Genomic DNA, 20,092 nt, shown 5'->3' with positions numbered 1-20,092 from the left:
GCCAGGATCCTTGACTTTGAGATACAGCCACTTCCTTCCCTCCCACCAGGGCCACCTACCTACCTTAGTGCTTGTATCACACTGGTGGGTGAGGCTCCATGGCCTCACAGCGAGCCATCCTAGGGCCCTCTTCTGACACCATTTTGAAGAGAGTGAGTTGCCCTGGACTTGAACTTGGTCCTCTGTGGTAACTTGGTCCTCTGTGGTAACAGACACTAATGCCTCTTTTCCACTGCTGATTTTCTGGTAGGCCTACAGCTCGACACAGCGCGACTCAGCTGCAACTTTTTCCTTTTCAAATAGGCACGACACAGCTCAATCATGAAGCAAAAAGTGGTGGCTGAGTCACGCTGTGTCGAGCTGTAGGCCTACCAGAAAACCGGCAGTGGAAGAGGCATTCCTTTACAACCACTTCATGTTATGGTGAACAGATGCTTGTGAAATTGGCGGTTATGCATTGTGCACCACAAATCACTCGAGAGACTAAACAATGTATATGCACCTGTAGGGATGAATGATTCAATGTTGTAACCTGACCGGCCTGACCGGTTATCTCAAGTCTCAACGGGCTCATAATGGGCGAATGACTCAGACATTCGAGGGCTGAGCTTTTGTACAGAGAGTTTGACAGACTGTTTTTCTGACCAACAATCAACGACATTATTGGTAGTGGCAGGCATACACCGTACACACTGATTTGTCATTCTTCACCAGGTGCGCTTTCCCCTTCCGCATTTTTGTCAGCTGGTGGAGTTCTGGAAAACAAGCTTGTCGTGTCAGTGAACATTCTGTTTGCATCTGGCCCTCGGCTCGTACAATGTGAGGATGTTAGTCATGAAATGTGAACTTATAAACTATAGCATTCCCTCGTACAGTGTGAGCAGAAGCTGCGATTGAGCGTATGCCTGCCTTTATAGGAGATATTGAACTCCGTATCCTACTGCTATGCATTCTTTGCCTTGAATGAAAATGGGACTGACTTCAGAAATGGCACACGTGTGCAGAATCCTTCTACATTGTGTTTTGATAACGGGTTGCATTGTGGAAGCCTTTGATCCCATGTCAGCAGTCAATTGGATTGGACAAAAGTTACAATACGAAACTTGTGATGACGGTTGGATCAGATTTGACTCATCTAGTAAGTATGCTATAATTCATTGTTCTGAATACTTTTGCTGTGACATTTCTGTTCAAGGTCCGTTTCAGTGTTGCAATCTAGCTCAGGCTTGTCTACTAACCTACTAAGGTAGGTACTAGGAACGTGTAAAGTGTTCTGCTTGCTCGATTGCCTGTCCTCGTGTGTTATTGGGGTTAAAGATTTTTTAATGTAAATATTTTAAAATATTATTTTACTTATAATACAACTAAAGTGTAGTTGGCCTACAAGGACACAGACAAATACACACACAACTCAAACACACACAATTAACTATTTTGTAAACATCCTAAGAAGATGGATCTTTTCTCTGTGTCCACTAATTTGAATTACCGGTAATCTACCCAAAAACTGTACTTTGGTCAGACTAGTAAATATTAGTTCATTACTTAGTAAATATTCAGTAGCCTCTTACTGCAGATGGGGTCGCCGGCGGGCCTATTCCGTATTTGCTGAAAATGCTCAACTACATCATAACAACATTGCTATGACAGTGCCGAGAGCCTTAAGTAACAGATTAAGACATAGGCATTACAATTTTGGTGACAGTAAGGTTATAACATAGGTGTTGCGCTAAGGAGTTCAAATTTGATCATGCATACTCTGGCCACAATACATAGCCTACTCTACTGTACTTTTAAAGGTTGTAATTGTAACTTTTTATGGGGGGGGGTGTTCTGTGACTTGACTGAAATGTATTACATATTTGTTGATCTTAAATGCAAATTGTATTCATGCAGAACTGGAGCAGGCCTTGAATAAGAAGCTCTTTGGGCAGCATATAGCATCGCCTTTGGTCCTGAAAACAGTGACTGGATACATGAACAACCCGAACCCCAAGAAACCACTGGTGCTCTCTCTGCATGGCTGGTCCGGCACAGCGAAGAACTTTGTGGGCCAGATGATTGCAGAGAGCATCTACCACAAAGGCTTGGAGAGCAAATTTGTACATGTTCTCTCAGCCACTAAACACTTCCCCCACCAGAATCATCTAGAAACATATATAGTAAGCAACCACTGTGTTACAACCGTTCAACTGGCCATTTCTCCGAAGCTGCTTTGTTCAGTGTCATACCTCTCAACAATCCAACAATTTCCCTTACATCTCCTTGGAGGTAGCATATTTGGTGGTTTACTATAAGTTTAAGTAATTGAAATGGTCATGGGGTATCCAACATGTTAGTCAACGTAACTTAATGACTTAATAACGTTATTTAATGAGTGTGTTTTGCTACATAAAACTCATTGCTATTTATTATGCATGTTATTCTCACAAAATGTATTAGCTGGAATGGCTTGTGCCAACAATTGAGTAAATGAAGCCTAAGCTCCAGCTTCAGCTTCAGAATTTAGCTTAGAATACAAATTGTTTGGCTTGGATTTGAATTAGAATTTTGAGAGGTTAGAACAGAGCTTCTGAGAAATGACACCCTGACCACTATCATAATTAACCCCATTATTATCCTGGCACTGTTTACTAATTGATCCTATTTTATCAAATGACTACCTCAGGACTGGCTACAGAAGCGGGTGGAAAGCAGTGTCAGAAAGTGTCCTCATTCTTTGTTTATATTTGATGAGATGGACAAAATTCAAGCTGGCCTGATTGACAGCATCAAGCCATGCCTGGACTACCACAACAATCTGGATGGGGTTTCTTATAGAAAAGCCATCTTCCTTTTCCTCAGGTTAGTTTAAAATCATTTATTGCACAATTTGCTTAATTTTGCCCCTTAGAACAGAATGAATATGTATGCCTGGTGTAGAGCATTGGAATAAAATCAAATGAAAGGTTTGGGTGCAGTGCCCAAACAGCACCTCAAAAAGGTTAATTGGGTCAAAAGGATGACTGCATGTTCATACTTTGGCCTTAAAAGTTCCAATACTCAGGGCTGAGTTGGAAGGGCAGGTTCACCCATCATCAAAGCTACTGTCAGTCTCTCATACAGCTTTAGTGAACATCTGTTTTTGACAGCGTTTTCATACCTGGTCCCTTTCAGTTCAGCCGCCTAAGCCAACGGGTAGTGACTCAGCATTTTTGCCGCATATGTGAACGCTCCAAAACGTACCCAGACTCATCGGAAGCGAACTGAAGCGAACTGAACCAAGGCCTTGGTTTACGTGGTCTCATTTCGGTTCGCTTATGAGTTCTGACAAAATACAGTTGTGACTAGGTATAATCACTTAAGGAGGGCTCTAGAGGACCAGGTGTAATAAAGAAGAAGAGTGACACACCATAAAAGCCTACCAGGACCAGAAAGATCAGTCAGTTATTTTTGTAATACACTCACAATAAAAACAAAAACAGAACTGAGTCCTTCTGCTGTCGTAATTTGGTCCACTTAAAGAGGACTGAGTTTGGTTCACTTAAAGGGGACCAGGTGTGAAAACCCATTATCATAGTCATTATCATTTTCAAGGATCTCAATACAAAATGCTCCCTTCATTTACCTACACTGACAGCCAAACTTTCCCTACATTTGACCGGTTTGCACAGGGCCGGTTCTGGCTTATTTGGTGCCCTAGGCGAGTTTGATTTCTGGCGCCCCCCCCAACCCCCCTACCTTTGAAAGAAAAAAAAAATCTTTCTTATACCTCACAGAACACAAGACTAATATCCTTAGTAAGCTTAACTAAATAGCATCAAGAACAATAACCGTTTTTCATCAAATGGATTTGTGGTTCTTTTTGACAGGCGACCAACACATCAGATTGAGTCGCATGAAAGTAGCTTCACTGTGTGGTGTGTTGGATGTGATGGTGGTGGGGCCCCCAACCCCAGATGAGAGGGAGGTTATCAATGTGTTTGAATTGTAACGTGAAATTGAAATGCCAGGAGAGTGATACAGTACATTTGCATGTAAAATGCATGTGTAGACAATAAGCCTACCAAGGAGGTCTGCATTGATCTACACTATCTACAGCATCACAAAGCATGGCAGCATAACAATTTTAATAAGCTACACATTTGTGCTGTCTTCCAAACCAATTTCATTTCTGGACTGGAAATAGTGGTGCATTTGTGAGTAGGAGAATGAGAAGGGGGGTATCTATGTGTTTGGAGGGACAGGGTGAGAGAAAGGGAGAAGAGCTGTCACGCTATTGAATTTCATAATATACAAAATATAGTAAATAGCCTCACTTGTCTGCTGTGCATGGTTCTGTTACATGATTAATGTAGGCTATGTCATTCTGGTCTGGAAATTAATGTTTTTTTAAGCTTACAAGCAGGTAATTCATGTGGATGGAAGGAGATGTGGCAGCTAAAATTGTTTTAAACATTGCACCAGTCTTACTTTACATTGCTTGTCAACCTAAGCAAGTATTATGATATCAGGTGGGTGTTAGTGAGTAGTGAGTAGGCTACTAACAGCTACTTTACTGGATTTCATTGCTTGGCATACTTGGCTAATGTTAGCATGCTAACTAGCGATTTCTCTGATCAAAAACAAAGCTCTTTTTCTCTCTAATTCCAAATAGTAACATAACTATTAGGCTTTCCATAATCACAAACGGTTGCTGATTAAATCACATAGTTCCAAAACACCCTCTGAAACTCCTGCATCATGCAATGAGTGGTTTAATGAGAACATAATAATCTCCATCCAGCAGAGCAGCACTACTGTTTGCGCTTGCCCCCTCTGTCTCTCGAGTGAGTCTCCAAATTCAAAATAGACCGCACGCTGTCACTCGTCCCGCCCCCTTTCTCAGAACTGTCTGTTTATTGGTTCACAGACTTCCCAGAGACAGTTGGAAGAGATATTACTATTGGCTGAGGGGCGCTTTGCCGTGAGGAGCGCCGCTTTCGCCACTCTTTGTTGATTGCGACTTCATAAAAAAAACTTCATATCGCAAAATTACGCATAGGAGAGCGCCATTTCGGCGCCCTTTCTTCACATGGCGCTCTAGGCGACCGCCTAGCCGGCCTATGCTAAAAACCGGCCCAGGGTTTGCAGGTGCTAATGTCAAGAGCTGAGGACACAAGGCATTTTTTTTTTTGGGGGGGGGGGGGTTGCCCTCATTATGACAGGACAGTGAAGACTGATGGGAAACAAGTGGGGAGAAAAAAAGATGGGGAAGGATCTGGAAACAAATTGGGGTCTGTAATTGAACTCGGTCCCTGGTCCCTTCTTAGCCCATTGAGTCATGGCACCCCTGTATTATATTTTCTGTATTTGTCTACTCTGTCACTGCAGTAGTCAAGTCAAGTCAAGTCAAGTCAAGTCAAGTCAAGTAGGTTTTATTGTCAATTTCTTTACATGCACTGGTCATACAAAGAATTTGAAATTACATTTCTTGCTTTCCCATACAGACATAGACTAATTAAGGTAAGGACATAGACAGTATAGACATAGACAGTACTTATACATGGACTTAAGACAGTATGGACATAGACAGTGCTCATACAGACATTTAAAGTGCAAGACTGGACAACAGAAGACTTGTAGAGGACATACATTAAGAGGTATTTGTTGTGTTTTTGTGCTTTTCCTAAAAAAAAGTCCTTTATAGCGTTCTGACATGGTAATAGTAGCATTTTGAAGAAAATAAATATAAAAAGGTCTGTCAAGTACACCAGCAGCAGTGTGTGTGTGTGTGTGTGTGTGTGTGTGTGTGTGTGTGTGTGTGTGTGTGTGTGTGTGTGTGTGTGTGTGTGTGTGAGTATGTGTTTAGTGCAGGTAGAAGGTGCGGTGTGCGTCTTGTGTGTGTGTTCGTGTGTCTGTGTGTGTGTGTTGTGTGTGTGTGTGTGTGTGTGTGTGTGTGTGTGTGTGTGTGTGTGTGTGTCTGTGTGTCTGTGTGTCTGTGTGTGTATGTTTGGGTTTAGTGCAGAAAGTGCAGTGTGCTTGTGTGTGTGTGTGTGTGTGTGTGTGTGTGTGTGTGTGTGTGTGTGTGTGTGTGTGTGTGTGTGTGTGTGTGTGTGTGTGTGTGTGTGTGTGTGTGTGTGTGTGTGTGCATGTTTTGAGTTAGTGCAGGTTGAAAGTTCAGTCACAAGTATAGTAGTGCAGGTGGAAAGTTCAGTCGCAGATATGGTGGTGGGGGATGAGGGGGGGGGTTGTCAGTGGCCTTGCTGGCTAGAGGCTGACAGTGGGGTGGGGGGGGGGGGGGGGGGGGGTTGTCAGTGGCCTTGCTGGCTAGAGGCTGACAGTGGAGGGAGAGTGGGTTGAGTGTTTCAGCATCTTGATCGCTTGGTGCATTGTGCTGCTCCGCCAGCCGGGTGGTACGGGAACGGAGGCGCCTGTACCTTCTTTCCAGAGGGCAGGAGGCTGAACAGTGAACAGTGTGTGTGCAGGGTGGCTTGTGTCTTTGATGATCATCAGTGCTTTCCGGGTGAGGCGTGTGGTGTAAATGTCCTGCAGGGAGGGGAGTGGTACTCCAATGATCTTCTTCGCTGTGTTCACAACACGCTGGGAGTGTCTTCCTGTTTTTCTCCGTGCAGCTTCCTCCCCACACTGTGATGCAGTTGGACACGACGCTCTCTATGGTTCCTCTGTAGAATGTTGTCATGATGGAGGGTGTAGCACTTGCCTTCTTTAGTTTGCGCAGGAAGTAGAGACGCTGATGGGCCTTCTTCGCCAGTGATGTAGTGTTGGTGGTCCAAGAGAGGTCGTCGCTGATGTGCACTCCAAGGAACTTGGTGCTGCTCACTCTCTCCACAGCATCGCCGTCGATGGTCAGTGGTGGCAGTTGTTTTTGGACCCTTTGGAAGTTGACAACAATCTCCTTGGTCTTGTTGACATTCAGCAGGAGGTTGTTGTCTTTACACCATCTGGCCAGCAGGTCTACTTCTTCTCTGTAGTGAGTCTCATCGCCCTTGGTGATGAGGCCCACCAGTGTTGTATCATCCGCAAACTTCACTAGATGGTTAGTGCTGTGGGTCGTTGTGTAGTCGTTGTGCAGTAATTCAGGAGGGGAGAGGATCAACGAGGAAGCCCTGGACTTCTGGAACAAGGGACGAGACCGAGAAGAGATCCAGCTGGAGGATTTGGAAGCAAAAGTCTCGCTCTGGATTTTCAACACAAAGGGTACGTCACACTTCAGTGTCCCTTTCATTGTTCCAACAGATTTTTTCATTCTTACATCTTTTTCGTTGTCCCGACAATGTCTTTGTTCTCTGATTCTCAAGTCAATGTAAAGGAGGATGTCTTTAATGTATCTACGTTTGTATTTCTCTGAGAAACAGATACAGTACATACTGTAAAGACATTAAAGACATTAAATTAATGGGTCTCCTCTTAGGTGCTTTCTGGCATGCCAGTTTCATGGATGAGCACCTGGTTGATGCCTATGTGCCTTTCCTTCCTTTGGAGTTCAAGCACGTGGTCCAGTGTGTCTTGGCCGAGATGGAATCCAGAGGTATAGAGCCAGACCAGAATGTGGCTGACCGCATGGCACAAGCCATGACCCATGGGCGCATTTATGCCACACAAGGCTGCAAGACCATCTCCAATCGGCTGGAGTTCTACCTCTAATACCCTCAGTGGAGGTGTTGACTGTAGAAAGTGACTTTGTTCTTAAGGGGAGGTTATATATTGTCTTTCTTTTCATGCTTTTTAAAATATTTTGAGGGGTCGTTATGCCTTTATTTTCAGGACAGTGTGAAATGTGAATGTATGTACAGTATGCATTGTGTGTTTCTTTGAATGCAATGAATAATGAAGGTGCTTGAGAAATGCTTTTGGCAAATAATCAGATTCACTACCTATCGTTTCACAACGAAGTAAGACTTGAAAGGTGCACCACTGCACTACGCAAGTTAATAGCCTGGCAGACTCTGCCCTCACTAGGGCAGCCGATCTGGCAGTTACATTTTATTTAACACATTTAATGGTTGGTGTGCTTTTTCAGTAAAAAAAAGGGGGTGCGAAACGGGCATAATAGTAAGTTAGTTACACTTACACTCCCTTTCCTCCCACCACCCACCAGGGCCACCTGCCTCACAGCAAGCCATCCTAGGCCCACTTCTGGCACCAAAGGGAATGAGTTTCCCAGGACTTGAACTTGGTCCTCTGGGCCCCTATCAGACTGGGGCACTTACAACCAATTAATGTTATGTTGAACAGATGCTTGTAAAATTGGCAATTATGCATTTAGCACCTCAAATCACTCGAGTTTGATGCTGCTGAACTTTGAAGAAGTGAATGATTTAGTTTTCTGTTGCCAGTGAAGTGTCCTGTCCACGTGCACATTTATTTTCTGATGTCTGGTGAAAGAGTAAATAAAAAGGCCTAAATATTTTTGATATAACTCCGACTTCGTACCCCCCTCTTCTCCACTCCGCTCGTGACGCACATCCTTGACAGGAGGTTGCAAGCGCTTCCTCACAGGTCTCTGGAAATGAGTGGGCAGGGAAGCAGGAAAATATTTCTGTCCCTCTGCACACAGGACACAACCAAAATTGAAACACAGAGTACATTTTCTAAGTATAGGCTATGAGTTATTGGTTATTGATACCTATTATTAACTATGTCAAAACAGAATCACCATTTATGCCTTTTGAATGCACACATCAAGTATAGGCTACCAGACCACTGCTAGAGGACTGCTTTGTATGAAGTCAAGTCAAGAGGGTAGAACCTTATAGTACAAACAAGTTGGCTACTCAAGAAAGCACTAGTCATATTAACTCAGTAATAAGGCTACACAAGCTATCGCGGGTCACATAAAATCACCACGTGGTCCCCGGGCCTTGTGTTTGACACATGCATAGGTGGAGAATAGTATATGAACAATAGCCTATATGACATAATTGTATGACTTAATTTTTCATATATTTTGTTATTTCCATTAGCATCAGAACACCTTGTGGACATTTACCGTAAGTGCTTTGAAGCATATAATCACTAAAATTGAGGTGCATTAGGCCTACCTACATTTGATGGAAAATGCATTATGGTGACATTTTGGGCAATAAAATCAGATAGGCCTAATGATGTCATAATTACGCCAACTAGGACACGCGTCTCTGTCATGCGGGCGTGCGTGCGTGCGCCTAACTTAGTCCAACATGGAACAATGGAATAGAATGATGCCGACTTCAAAATACGCGGCCCTGGTTACATTTACTTTCTCCGCAGTAGACAATGATAGAATGATGGCGAGTTCAAAATGCGTGGCCTTGGTTACATTCTATCCACGGTGGAGTGATTATGAGATGTGATGAGTCTCCGGGGATGATTTCCACCTAGACATCCTCCCCCTTACCGACGCGTAGAATAGCAGTAGAACACGTCTCATCCAATCAGATATCGCAAAGTAAATTGACCGGATCTAACTATTGTATAATACCAAATAATGATTGATCATACCAAAATGATGTTATCTATGCATTTGTGTATGTAGATCATCTCCTCCAAATGTGGTGGTCATACGCTACTCCATTCATAAGCTGAATGCCAAAAAAACCCAGTCTGGATAGGGTTAAGTCACTTCATGGCCAGACCCCTGTGTACATCTCTGACATGCTTCAGCAGTCTGCACCCTGGTCCCTCAGATATGCCGACAAAGGTCTTCTCCACTCCATGCTGCCCTGTCCCGGCTCACCATGCTTTTGCTGTGGCAGCTCCACGTCTCTGGAATGGTTTACCTCTTGACATCCAATTTGCTGGGTGTTGAATTGTAAATGCTAGTGGATAATTTTACTAATAATGAATAAGCAAAAATACAGTTTTAAAGGCCTTATAATTTCCTACCTAACATACTATAAGATGGGAATGAATTTCATTTTTTTGTAATTAGTATATCAGTTCAGTTTCTGTAATTATAATAAACTAGGTTACCTATTCTATCAACTCTCTCTCTCTCTCACACACACACACACACACGCACACGCACACACACACACACACACACACACACACACACACACACACACACACACACACACATTTTAGGGACAGTTGCCCCACTGGAACAAATTCAAAGTTCACCAGCAACACAGAAGTCAAATATTTACCAAAGCCCATATGAGGAGGATGCATTTGAGACACATTTCAAATGAAATACAACTGACTATATCAGACAGTGATCAGAAACTCAGTCTATCTGTAGGCCTACTTTGAGCATACCTCGAAAGGTGTCTGTTTTATTGTTGAGCCGAAATAAAGCACAAATCTCCTGATGAGCCTTGTATGATTCCACTTGCTTTGTTCGTACTTCACAAACTTAGTGCACTGACACAACGGGTGAATATTAAAACTACACAAGCTATGGATCAAACTGTGAATATTGTTTTAACCTAAAATGAAGACCTTAACAGCAGTAGCCAATAAGAAATTGTTCTGTGAAACAATGTGGAAATGTTTCTCAGTTCGGCCTACCAGTGGCTAGTATCATCAAGACCCTCCCTATGCTCATATTGGCTGGGAAAGCGGCTTGGGTACCTCCCCGTTGACAGGCAGCCAAAGTCAACTGGCGACCTGTACCACGGCGGTCAAGTTTTCAAGACCCTTTCATCAGCTCACGAACCTACTGCCGCTGACTGTCCACCCAATCAGCCACCTCTGTGTTACTGGATTCTGTGGTTACCAAAAGATGTGGCCAAGTCGACTCGCCGTTCACCGACTGCAAAGGTTTGCCGCTGCGCAACTCACCCTCAGCGCCATGCATCGAGCACAGTCCACTCTTCCTCGAGTGTACATCACCCGAAGCGTGCCACCAGACGGGCTGGACATTCTACGAAAGTCTGGACAGTGAGTCTGTAGTTTTACAGTATGCTCTTGATCAAATTCAAATATAGCAGTGTGTCTCTTTCTAACAAAGTAGACTACAAATTCAACTATACCTGTCTATCTATTTCCAACCTGTGCCCCTCACTCTCAGAGTGCAGTTTGAGATGTGGGACTCTGATGATCCAGTGCCTCGAGAGGAGCTCCTGAAAAGGGTCAAAGGGATGGATGGCCTGATCTGTGTGCTAACAGAGAAGATAGATGCCGAGCTTCTGGATGCAGCTGGTGTGTGTGTCTGCGTGTGTGTGTGTGTGTGTGTGTGTGTGTGTGTGTGTGTGTGTGTGTGTGTGTGTGTGTGTGTGTGTGTGTGTGTGTGTATGTGCACACGTGTCTGTGTTTGAAATAGCATTTGTGGGGTTATGTGTGTATGTTGAGATGGTCTACAGTTCATAAAAATGTGTTTGTCCATCCGGTCTGAAGGTCCAAACCTGCGTGTGGTGAGCACAATGTCAGTGGGATACGATCACCTTTCTCTCGGTGAACTCAAAAAGAGGTCAGTCATTCCTGCAGCTCATTGATCTATTACTTTTTGTTGTGTATTGAATGGTTATCCTCCTTGTTGAAGGAGCACTTCTGGCAATTGTAATATGCTGTTGTATTGCTCAAGCTACCCTTGACTTGTCAGTACCAGGTGATGCTGCATTTTTCGACTCTGCCCTTTCCGAGATCTGAGCTACTGGGGGCAGCCTTTGTTTACATTAAAAACCTCCTCAACATAGGCCTATTCCAAATATTATCCCACAAGGTGTCGCTGTTTGGTAGTTGTCTGTTGATGTTGCATAACCTTTTGGATGTTATTGGGAATAAATCAAGATGGCTTAAAAAAAAAATGGAAACAAACTCTGCCCCATTACAATGACCAGGATTTCGGAAAAGTCTAAAGAAAGAAAAAAAAACTCTGGTAATGACAAGTTCAGGGTAGTGTGAGCATTACAACTGCGTGTCGAAATTGGCTGAAGTTGTCCTTTAAATAATGGTATATAACAACACCTATTAAGAACCAGTGTGTGTAACTGAGTGCTAATGTGTTTGTGCTTAGAGGGATTCGCGTGGGATACACTCCAGATGTGTTGACTGATGCTGTGGCTGAACTGACTGTCGCTCTGCTGCTCTGCACATCAAGGCGCCTCACTGAAGCAACGCACGAGGCCAAAACGTACACACACAAAATAATGATACACGCATTACTTATAAGCAGACAGTCTTTAAATGGAGAGAATATACACACAGGGTATTTCTCAAAGTGAAGTGTCCTAGCCTTGCTAGGATGAGTAACGCCCATTTTTCGCAGATTTCACCAAAGAGTATCCAATAACAAGTGTAAAGTGTAATTAAAAATTGGATACACCTTGGAAAAATGGGTGTTACTCATCCTATCAAGGCTAGGACACTTCGCTTTGAGAAATCCTCAGGTAAATATGGCAAGAATTTCAGAGATTTCTTTCGTCAACTTTCGTGTGTGTGTGTGTGTGTGTGTGTGTGTGTGTGTGTGTGTGTGTGTGTGTGTGTGTGTGTGTGTGTGTGTGTGTGTGTGTGTGTGTGTGTGTGTGTGTGTGTGTGCTGCAGAGGAGGCTGGGGTACATGGAGAACACTGTGGCTGTGTGGGTATGAGCTGGCCAACAGCACTGTAGGAATCATGGGCCTGGGGAGGATTGGTGAGAGCCAATAGCAACGTTTGTCTTTGTCTCTATGTTTTTTTTCAACAAGTTTTACAACAGACTGCTACTGGTATGGCCAAAGTATTTTTGTTGAAAAAGTACAGGTTCGAAGTCTGTCTCTGCCCCCCCTCCCCCCATATCTCTGTGTGTGTGTGTGTGTGTGTGTGTGTGTGTGTATGTGTGTCCGTGTATGTATGTGTGTGTGAGCAGGAGTGGCAATTGCTGAAAGACTTAAGCCCTTTAAGGTGAAGAAATTTATCTACACAGATGTCGCCCCAAGGCCTGAACTGGCAAGTCAGATTCAGGCAGAATACGGTGAGTTCAACATGCCATTTAGACATGCAATTAGACATGCATGCGCATGCACACGCACACACACACAATGCATGCAAGGATATCAAGAATGTATTTTCATTTTGTGGCATATCTTTTAGTCTCTATGGATGAGATGGCCAAACAGTCAGACTTCCTGGCAGTATGCTGCGCTCTGACCCCAGAGACCCAGGGAATCTGCAATAAAGAACTCTTCTCAAAGATGAAAAAGACCTCTATCTTCATCAACACCAGCAGGTTATACAGCACAGCTAAAAAACACATTTTATACAGCACCTGCAGTGGAATATAGCCTATGCCATGTTTATTTCGACCTCAAGCTGAGTTATGTTTCTTGTGTTTGGAAGGGGTGGGGTGGTAAACCAGGAGGATCTCTATGAAGCGTTGGCCACAGGACAAATTGCTGCTGCTGGATTGGACGTCACTGTACCTGAACCTCTTCCTACCAGCCATCCACTCTTCAGTCTGAACAACTGCGGTGCGTACCTCAGCTGTGTAGCAGAACTGTAGGAGTGTATTGGATGAATTAAGAATCTTGGTATCATCAGAGCTATCTAGATCATCTGAAAGGCTCTGTTGTATTATTTTGTTAACCTAATGTTTTCCCCTTTCTTTTGCCTGTAGTGATCCTACCCCACATTGCCAGTGCCTCTTATACTACACGGAATGCTATGTCAAGCCTTGCAGCCAATAACTTGCTTGCTGGTCTACGAGGGGATGCAATGGAAAAAGAGCTCAAATTGTAATTCTCAGTTGCAAACATATGTAGACAACATTGTAACATTTTATGTGAGTAGTCTACTTTGGGTTACATTTGAAATATCGTGGAGGGATTTCCTTAAGCTTCCGGAACGTCTAATATTATAAGGTTCAAATCCAACTCTGATCCAACATGGAATGAAATACTCCTAATTCAGAATTTATGTTTGAGGGCATGTCATTTAAACATACATGACATCCATCTATTCTGCAACCGTCCTTTTTAGGGGGAATTTCTCAGACTTTTTCACCCTTACCACCCCTTTTCAACCCTTTCATGCCAGTCATGACAGCATGAAGTCTTAAAATTACAGCATGTGTAGAAGTAAACAAACTAATGTCTTCACTTGATTTTTTTTACTTTGACTTTGAATTTCATTGTACCCTTCTTGCTATCGCTTTCATAGACAATAAAATAAAAACATAAACATACAAATCAATGGAAAAGCTCCACCTTTATTTTTGGGATATACAGTGATTGCAACAAAACATTAACTGTTAATTAGCAACCTACAAAAGGACAAGAACAGAAAATGCATATGTAGTCATTTTATTACAGTTTCACTCTGCATCTTTTGGCATTTTGAGACCCGTGCTTTAGAAGTTAAGAGTCATAAGGCAGTTTAGCTCATTTTGTTCCATATTGATCATTTGTTTTCATATAATTTCTTTGCTCAACAGTTTCTGCATACAAAAATCTTACAGTGCATTTTCAATAATGCATACTGAACATCACCCAGTAACAGTCCCAAAAGCTACATCACAACACTAGGGTGGAGGACAATATCCTTCTGATATATGTACAGCACCATGACTATTGACTTGGTACACTGATTGTGGCAAAAGTGAGGGTACCCTGTGGTGGTCAGCCATTGTAGGCAGCAACAGGAATAGTTGCCTTCCTTCATTAAACCCATTACCAGTAACACCATCAAAAAGCCTTCAGTGATGTACAACAAAGTTAGATGAGTTTAGACCACAGGCTGACAGACTAACATACTTGGACAGAGTAAAAAGAATAATCAGGCAGGGCAGAGAAATAGGGAAGCTATTTAGCTCACTAAAGCCTCCACAGGACTTGGACAGATTCCAGTCTAGCGCTCCACCAATCATTAGCTCCTGTTAGCTCAGCCCTGACCCCACTGAATCAACAATCCGTGTGGTAGGACTCCACTAGTTGCCATGCCAGGGCTGTGTGCAACCCACCCCCATTTGGGAATGGATTTTTGGGGTGGAAGAACTATTTTCAATCAAATACAGCACAGATCAAGCAGGTCAGACAGAATATGCACAAACACACGTGGAGTGATCACAACCCTTTCTTTAAAATGGTGCACAGTTTATCAGCTAATTTTCCACAAAATGCAGGTGGCGTTCTGAATGCTATACACATCTTATTTACATCAGGATGGGTTGGTATTAGTCCTCCTCTTGGTCACTCCCATATTGTTTATATAACAAAAGAGTGAGAATATTATCAGCAGTCAGGCACCCTCATGTTCAACATACAGAAACCTGTCCATGCACGCTGCATGATCTACTCAGTAGCTGCAATGTATCCAAATGTAGACTCAAATGAAAAACAAACAAAACACTTGAATTTGGAATTAACTCCTTCCCCATGAGCTCTCTGTGCAAATTAGTACATATGAGAAAACAAATTGTGCATCAGTTGAGATACGGTGCTTTCCAATCTCTTTTTCAAAAACAGTTCTGAACAATAATAGATTACACAAGCAAACTCACTGGCAATAGGAAAATAAAAAAATAAAAAAATATTAAAGAAGGTGATCATTATCGAGGTCATACATACTCAGTGCTAATCAATAATAATATTTAAAGGTGCTTTCAGTTTCAAAGGCATCCAACTTGTACAGCTCTTCACAAATGAAAACTTCATTTAGCCTTAAGAGTCCACGCATTACTTCCCGGTGAAGTACAAACTACATCTCAGCAAAGAACAGAATTGATACCTCATAATTCCTATTTTTAAGTAGAGACATGACAGCAGTTTGTTGTGTAGGGCCGCACAATGTGAAATGATGAGACAATATTGTTGTTGAATATTGTGATAACTATCCCATAAGGAATGAACAAAAAACTTACTGTAAACCCTGACTGGGTCTAGACAGCAAGTAGCAGTTTTGACAACAGAGCAGTTATTTGCCTGGCAATAGTTTGTTGAGCACATTAGCTGAACATATTAATACTCTCATTTGACAGCTATTTTCTTCTCTTAAAAGTCGAAAAAGTGCATTAAATGCTCATAAACAGACCTTTGTGTGCACAATTGACACAGGTGGCTTGGAAATGACCAGTTGCATTTCTGCATCTCTCAGAAATATTTCCAAATAAAGTGTGATTGTTTTCACGCCCCCCATCTTTGCTAAACCATTATGATGCCAAATAATCCTCCCATCATGTTCTCTACTGTCTCTGTAGCATCCACATGCTATTTCTGGTTATAGGGCTGCAGGCCTTCATCTATTTTTGTACTGCACTGTATAGATTAATTGTACACAGATATTGTACACTGTTCCTTTAAAATAATGCATACTGTAAAATTAATTGTGTTTTGACTGCTATATTGACCTTTGGTGAGCTCCTTCCTGCATATTTTATTTCCATAACACCGAACTGACAGGGGAGTACGGGGGGAAATTGGCATGATTAATGCTCTAAGCTCGTAAAATGTATATTTCCTTGATTTATTTGAGCCTTATTGTCCACTGTCCATATTGAAAATCAATAAATTCAAACATGGTGCATGGTTATGAAAATACACCATTATCACAGTTTCACAATGGTTATCATGCATGCATGTTGATACTGCAATAATTGCATTTCTGTGGGAAATTCTGTGTTCGAGGGTGCACATCAATTTGTTCCAGGATACAATTAGTTCTAGAAGTAGAAGCACATACCTGTGTGTATGTGTGTGTGAGCGCGTGTGCGCGTGTGTGTGATCTCACGCTATAGTCTTAAAAGTGGTCTACATTGGTTTCTACAGCAGAGCATTGGGCAGATTGCCATTTTGCCAGCGAAGGCACGTGGTTTTGGAGTGTTTGTAAAGGTGGCTGGACTGGCTGAAGCGCTTGCCACACTTGAGACAGGCGTAGGGCTTTTCACCCGTGTGCACACGTATATGCTTCTTGCAGTCCGTTAAGGTCAGGAAGGTCTTACAGCAGATCTTGCAGGCGTACTTGCGCGCCCCCTCCACCACCAGCACATTATGCTCCGAGAGAGCTTTCTTGCACTTGGACAAGACGTCAGCAGAGGCACGTGTGAGCTGCGGGTGGCCGGGAAGCCCGGAGCCCCCTTCAAAGCCGGAAGCAGCTCCGTTGAGCAACATGGCTCCCCCCGCGGATGATGTGGAGGAGGAGGAGGAGGAGGAGGGGTCTTGATGCTGAGGAGGACCACCAAGGGCAGTTTTCGGAGCTATGCGACGGTAGCCCGGGTAATTCACCATTCCAGAAGTAACAGCGTGTCCTCTGGAAGGTCGGGGGAGCGAGTGGAGGCCCAGACTTGAGCGCTGGAAGTCAATGGTGAGTGCATCTGAACTGGCACTCCCTCTCTGCAACCCAAGTGAGCCGTCGTGGACGGGCCGCAGAAACAAGGAGTCTGCCTGCGCCTCCCCGAAGCTCTGCACCTCCCCCTGAAGCAGATGTTGTGACGGAAGCAGCAAAGAGGAGGAGGAAGAGGAGTTGAGTCCATCGCCAGTGCCAAGTAAGAATCGGCCTTCGTTGGTGGACATAGCCCCGTTCCCAATCACATCATCTCCAAAACCCCTCCCATTTAAAAAGTTTGAAATGCGGAAACCTGGGGAGCCAGGATCGAGACTGTCACTTCCCCGTGCTTCTGCTCGAACCTCCCTCTCTCTGTCTCTGTCTCTGTCTCGTTCATGCCGTAGCCGCTCTGTGCTGGGCTGAGGGGTGCTGTAGCTACTTTCACTGCCAACAGGACTTAGCTCGCTCTTTTCCACGCAGGGCTCGGACTGATCAGCACCTTTTAAAGGTGAGGCTCCAGCACTTCCAGCGTCATGAGGCTCAGGGGAGCTCACCGGCTCACTCTTCACCACCACTTGCATCTTGTCATCCTCACCCTCTTTCCCTTGCCCGTCTCCAAGCAGATGCTCTTCTCCATCAGCGTCTGCGTACTCCTCTTTCCCCAGAGGTTCTACTCCTTCGCCTCCCCTACCCCCATCTGACTGGCTGGGCATCTGTGCGTCCTCCTGCACCACAGAGCGACGGCTGTAGTCCACCCCACTGCTGGCCACCGCGTCCATGGCAGCTACTCCTGAAACAATATCTGGTTTGGAGTCCTCTCCAAGCTTGTTATGGGAGTCCGGAGAGAGGAGCCCTGACTCTGTAGGGCCGCCACTGGCCAGTTCGCCGCACAGCATCCCGTCAGACGCAGCTGTGGCACGGAGCCGCTGTCTGCTCCGCTCTGCCTCCGAGCCGAGCAGAGACAGGTTGGGTTTACGTTTGTGGAGGCGACGGTTGGGGAAGGATGGCCGCTGCTCAACGGCACCCTCTCGCCCCTCTCTGCCTTCTTCAACCAGTCCACCACTGAGGGCTGAGCTCACGAGGCTCAGGCCAAGCTGTTGCAAGAGAAAGGACCGCTGCAGACGTGAGCTGGGGCTGGCACTGGTGCTGCTGGCGCCCCCCGCAGGGGCCTCTGTGCGGTGCATCTGGTGCTGCTGGGGGCCACTGCTGGGCGAAAGTGGCAGAGTGCGAGTGGTCAGGTAGTGCTTACAGGCCTTCACCACCGCGTTGAGGTGCAGGTGTGAAGCAGCCAGCAGCACGTCCATCACATTACTCTCCCCCAGCATGAGCGTGGACGTGTACATCATGTCAATGAGCGCAGAAAAGGCTTCAGCGGTCACCACCTCCGAGTCTAGCTGGACCATGCTCATGCTGGCATCGCCCTCGGCCACGGTGAAGAGCGCGCGGAAGTGTGTGCTACAGGCCGCCAGCACTGACCTGTGTGCTTTGAAGTGCCGGCTGCCCACCATGATGACACAGTCACACAGTTGCCCATGCAGCCGCTGGTAGTTTAGCTGCTGGAAGAGCTGGTCAAAATGACCCGGAAAGTCCATCACCTGAGGGAAACAAACCAAAAACACAATCATCTGTAATGCTCATTCCAAATCGAATATTAACAGTGTATTACCATGCTGACCTTCCTGAAGTATGTCTATGTGACTATGCCTATGTGAATAAACGAGTAGCAGGCATACTCGCTCTATAAACACTGTGACTATAACCACCAGCAATGGGTGTATTTACAAAGTTCTGTGTTTCATATTGAATGATTTTTATTTATTTATTCATTTTTAAACCAAATATTCATTCACCACTATTCATTTCGAACAGATTGCTCAATATTGAACTGTCATTGTGCAGTTTCCTAACACAAGAGAGCCAAAGTGACTGTGTCCAATAAGTATAGAGCGTAGCCAGAGACAGCAGCAGTACATTAGCCTACAAGTACTATGCACAGCCTGATAGGGTGTTATTGTGTAGCTTAGGTATTGTAATAAATTGATTATAATCCAGGGCAGCATTGCACGTGGTATGAGAACATTCTGCGTGATAAACTAACGCGCACATTCGTGAGTGCATGTGTGCGTTATTTTTTTGGTTGTCGATGTCACCTGTCATACTACTTTCAAGCAGATGAAAATTACTCATGTCCTCCCGTCACTTGCTGCATGTTACTCAAACAATCGTGATGCAGGAGATTGGATCCGGTTATCTGTCGATATCAAAACTATACGAACGGAGACTGGCTGAAGGTCTGATTTTTTTTTCAATAGCCAATAAGATTCCAAATCTCGTTTCAATGATAATTCATGATGATCACACCAAACAGGCTGTTCTTCAAAACAAAGCCATCTATTTATTTATTATCATTCACCCAGTTGTCTCAAATGAACATCAGAGAGACAATGCAGGTTGATGTCGCAAACGTTGTTTGACGTTGTTTGTTAATTTCAGTGGGCAATCTTCATGCAATGCATGCATACCTCACCTGAGGAGCAGCAATTTCCACAGCGAACATATACTTCGCATTATTCATCCCATAGTCCATGCATATATTGAAATAGATTATAGGTATACCAAAACAGGTGTATACACTTACCATGTAGTGTTTGTTACACTCGTTTTAGAGGTAATCTATCCGTAGCAATAGCTAGTAGGCTAGCTAACGTCTGCACCCCTAGCTTATCTGGACAGCTTTGTTCATTTTCCCACTGCCTACAGACACTGCCTGTTGATTACGAAAGTCAATTCGGAGCCAGCAGGCATTGTTTTACAATAGTGTAGAGTGATAGATCTAACTGTTGCCAACAGACTTGGATATCAAGCTCAGGGATGAAGATGTAGCACTGGCAATCTAATGGTAAACGCAGTTAAACGTCTGTGTCCTCGCGCAGCATCTGTCTACAGCCGCACGGT

General features: G+C 44.2%; 3 protein-coding genes across 4 annotated transcripts; 2 read left to right on the top strand and 1 right to left on the bottom strand.

Annotated features, from left to right (window-relative positions):
- The first annotated feature begins 867 nt into the window (after positions 1-867).
- On the top strand, positions 868-7,886 carry LOC134466205 (torsin-1A-like). Its single transcript, XM_063220099.1, has 5 exons — positions 868-1,138; positions 1,897-2,162; positions 2,669-2,844; positions 7,055-7,179; positions 7,394-7,886. Exons 1-5 carry the CDS (start codon positions 964-966, stop codon positions 7,624-7,626), a joined length of 975 nt encoding a protein of 324 aa, XP_063076169.1. The 5' UTR covers positions 868-963; the 3' UTR covers positions 7,627-7,886.
- A 2,707-nt stretch (positions 7,887-10,593) lies between these two features.
- On the top strand, positions 10,594-14,071 carry grhprb (glyoxylate reductase/hydroxypyruvate reductase b). Its single transcript, XM_063218252.1, has 9 exons — positions 10,594-10,845; positions 10,976-11,106; positions 11,302-11,374; positions 11,921-12,037; positions 12,448-12,536; positions 12,750-12,854; positions 12,974-13,109; positions 13,220-13,350; positions 13,497-14,071. Exons 1-9 carry the CDS (start codon positions 10,688-10,690, stop codon positions 13,616-13,618), a joined length of 1,062 nt encoding a protein of 353 aa, XP_063074322.1. The 5' UTR covers positions 10,594-10,687; the 3' UTR covers positions 13,619-14,071.
- A 2,490-nt stretch (positions 14,072-16,561) lies between these two features.
- On the bottom strand, positions 16,562-20,064 carry LOC134464926 (zinc finger and BTB domain-containing protein 5). 2 transcript variants are annotated; one of them, XM_063218251.1, is made up of 3 exons: positions 19,776-20,064; positions 18,614-18,732; positions 16,562-18,340 (listed from the first exon to the last, which is right to left on the bottom strand). In XM_063218251.1, exons 1-3 carry the CDS (start codon positions 19,776-19,778, stop codon positions 16,636-16,638), a joined length of 1,827 nt encoding a protein of 608 aa, XP_063074321.1. In that variant the 5' UTR covers positions 19,779-20,064; the 3' UTR covers positions 16,562-16,635. The 2 variants fall into 2 exon arrangements, with proteins under 2 accessions (XP_063074321.1, XP_063074320.1); XM_063218250.1 differs by having other exon boundaries at positions 16,562-18,732.
- Between the last annotated feature and the right edge of the window lie 28 nt (positions 20,065-20,092).

Source organism: Engraulis encrasicolus, chromosome 16, assembly GCF_034702125.1.
Source record: "Engraulis encrasicolus isolate BLACKSEA-1 chromosome 16, IST_EnEncr_1.0, whole genome shotgun sequence".
Taxonomy (NCBI): Eukaryota; Metazoa; Chordata; class Actinopteri; order Clupeiformes; family Engraulidae; genus Engraulis; species Engraulis encrasicolus.
The sequence above is the reverse complement of the archived record's forward strand: the minus strand, read 5'-3'. Positions and strand labels throughout refer to the sequence as shown.

Coding starts and splice junctions, on each gene's coding strand:
- grhprb (XM_063218252.1), top strand. CDS start 10,688: ATGTGGCCAAGTCGACTCGCCGTTCACCGACTGCAAAGGTTTGCCGCT. Junction 10,846..10,975: donor ATTCTACGAAAGTCTGGACA/GTGAGTCTGTAG, acceptor CCTCACTCTCAG/AGTGCAGTTTGAGATGTGGG. Junction 12,038..12,447: donor GCAACGCACGAGGCCAAAAC/GTACACACACAA, acceptor TGTGTGCTGCAG/AGGAGGCTGGGGTACATGGA.
- LOC134466205 (XM_063220099.1), top strand. CDS start 964: ATGAAAATGGGACTGACTTCAGAAATGGCACACGTGTGCAGAATCCTT. Junction 2,163..2,668: donor ATCATCTAGAAACATATATA/GTAAGCAACCAC, acceptor TGACTACCTCAG/GACTGGCTACAGAAGCGGGT. Junction 7,180..7,393: donor CTGGATTTTCAACACAAAGG/GTACGTCACACT, acceptor GTCTCCTCTTAG/GTGCTTTCTGGCATGCCAGT.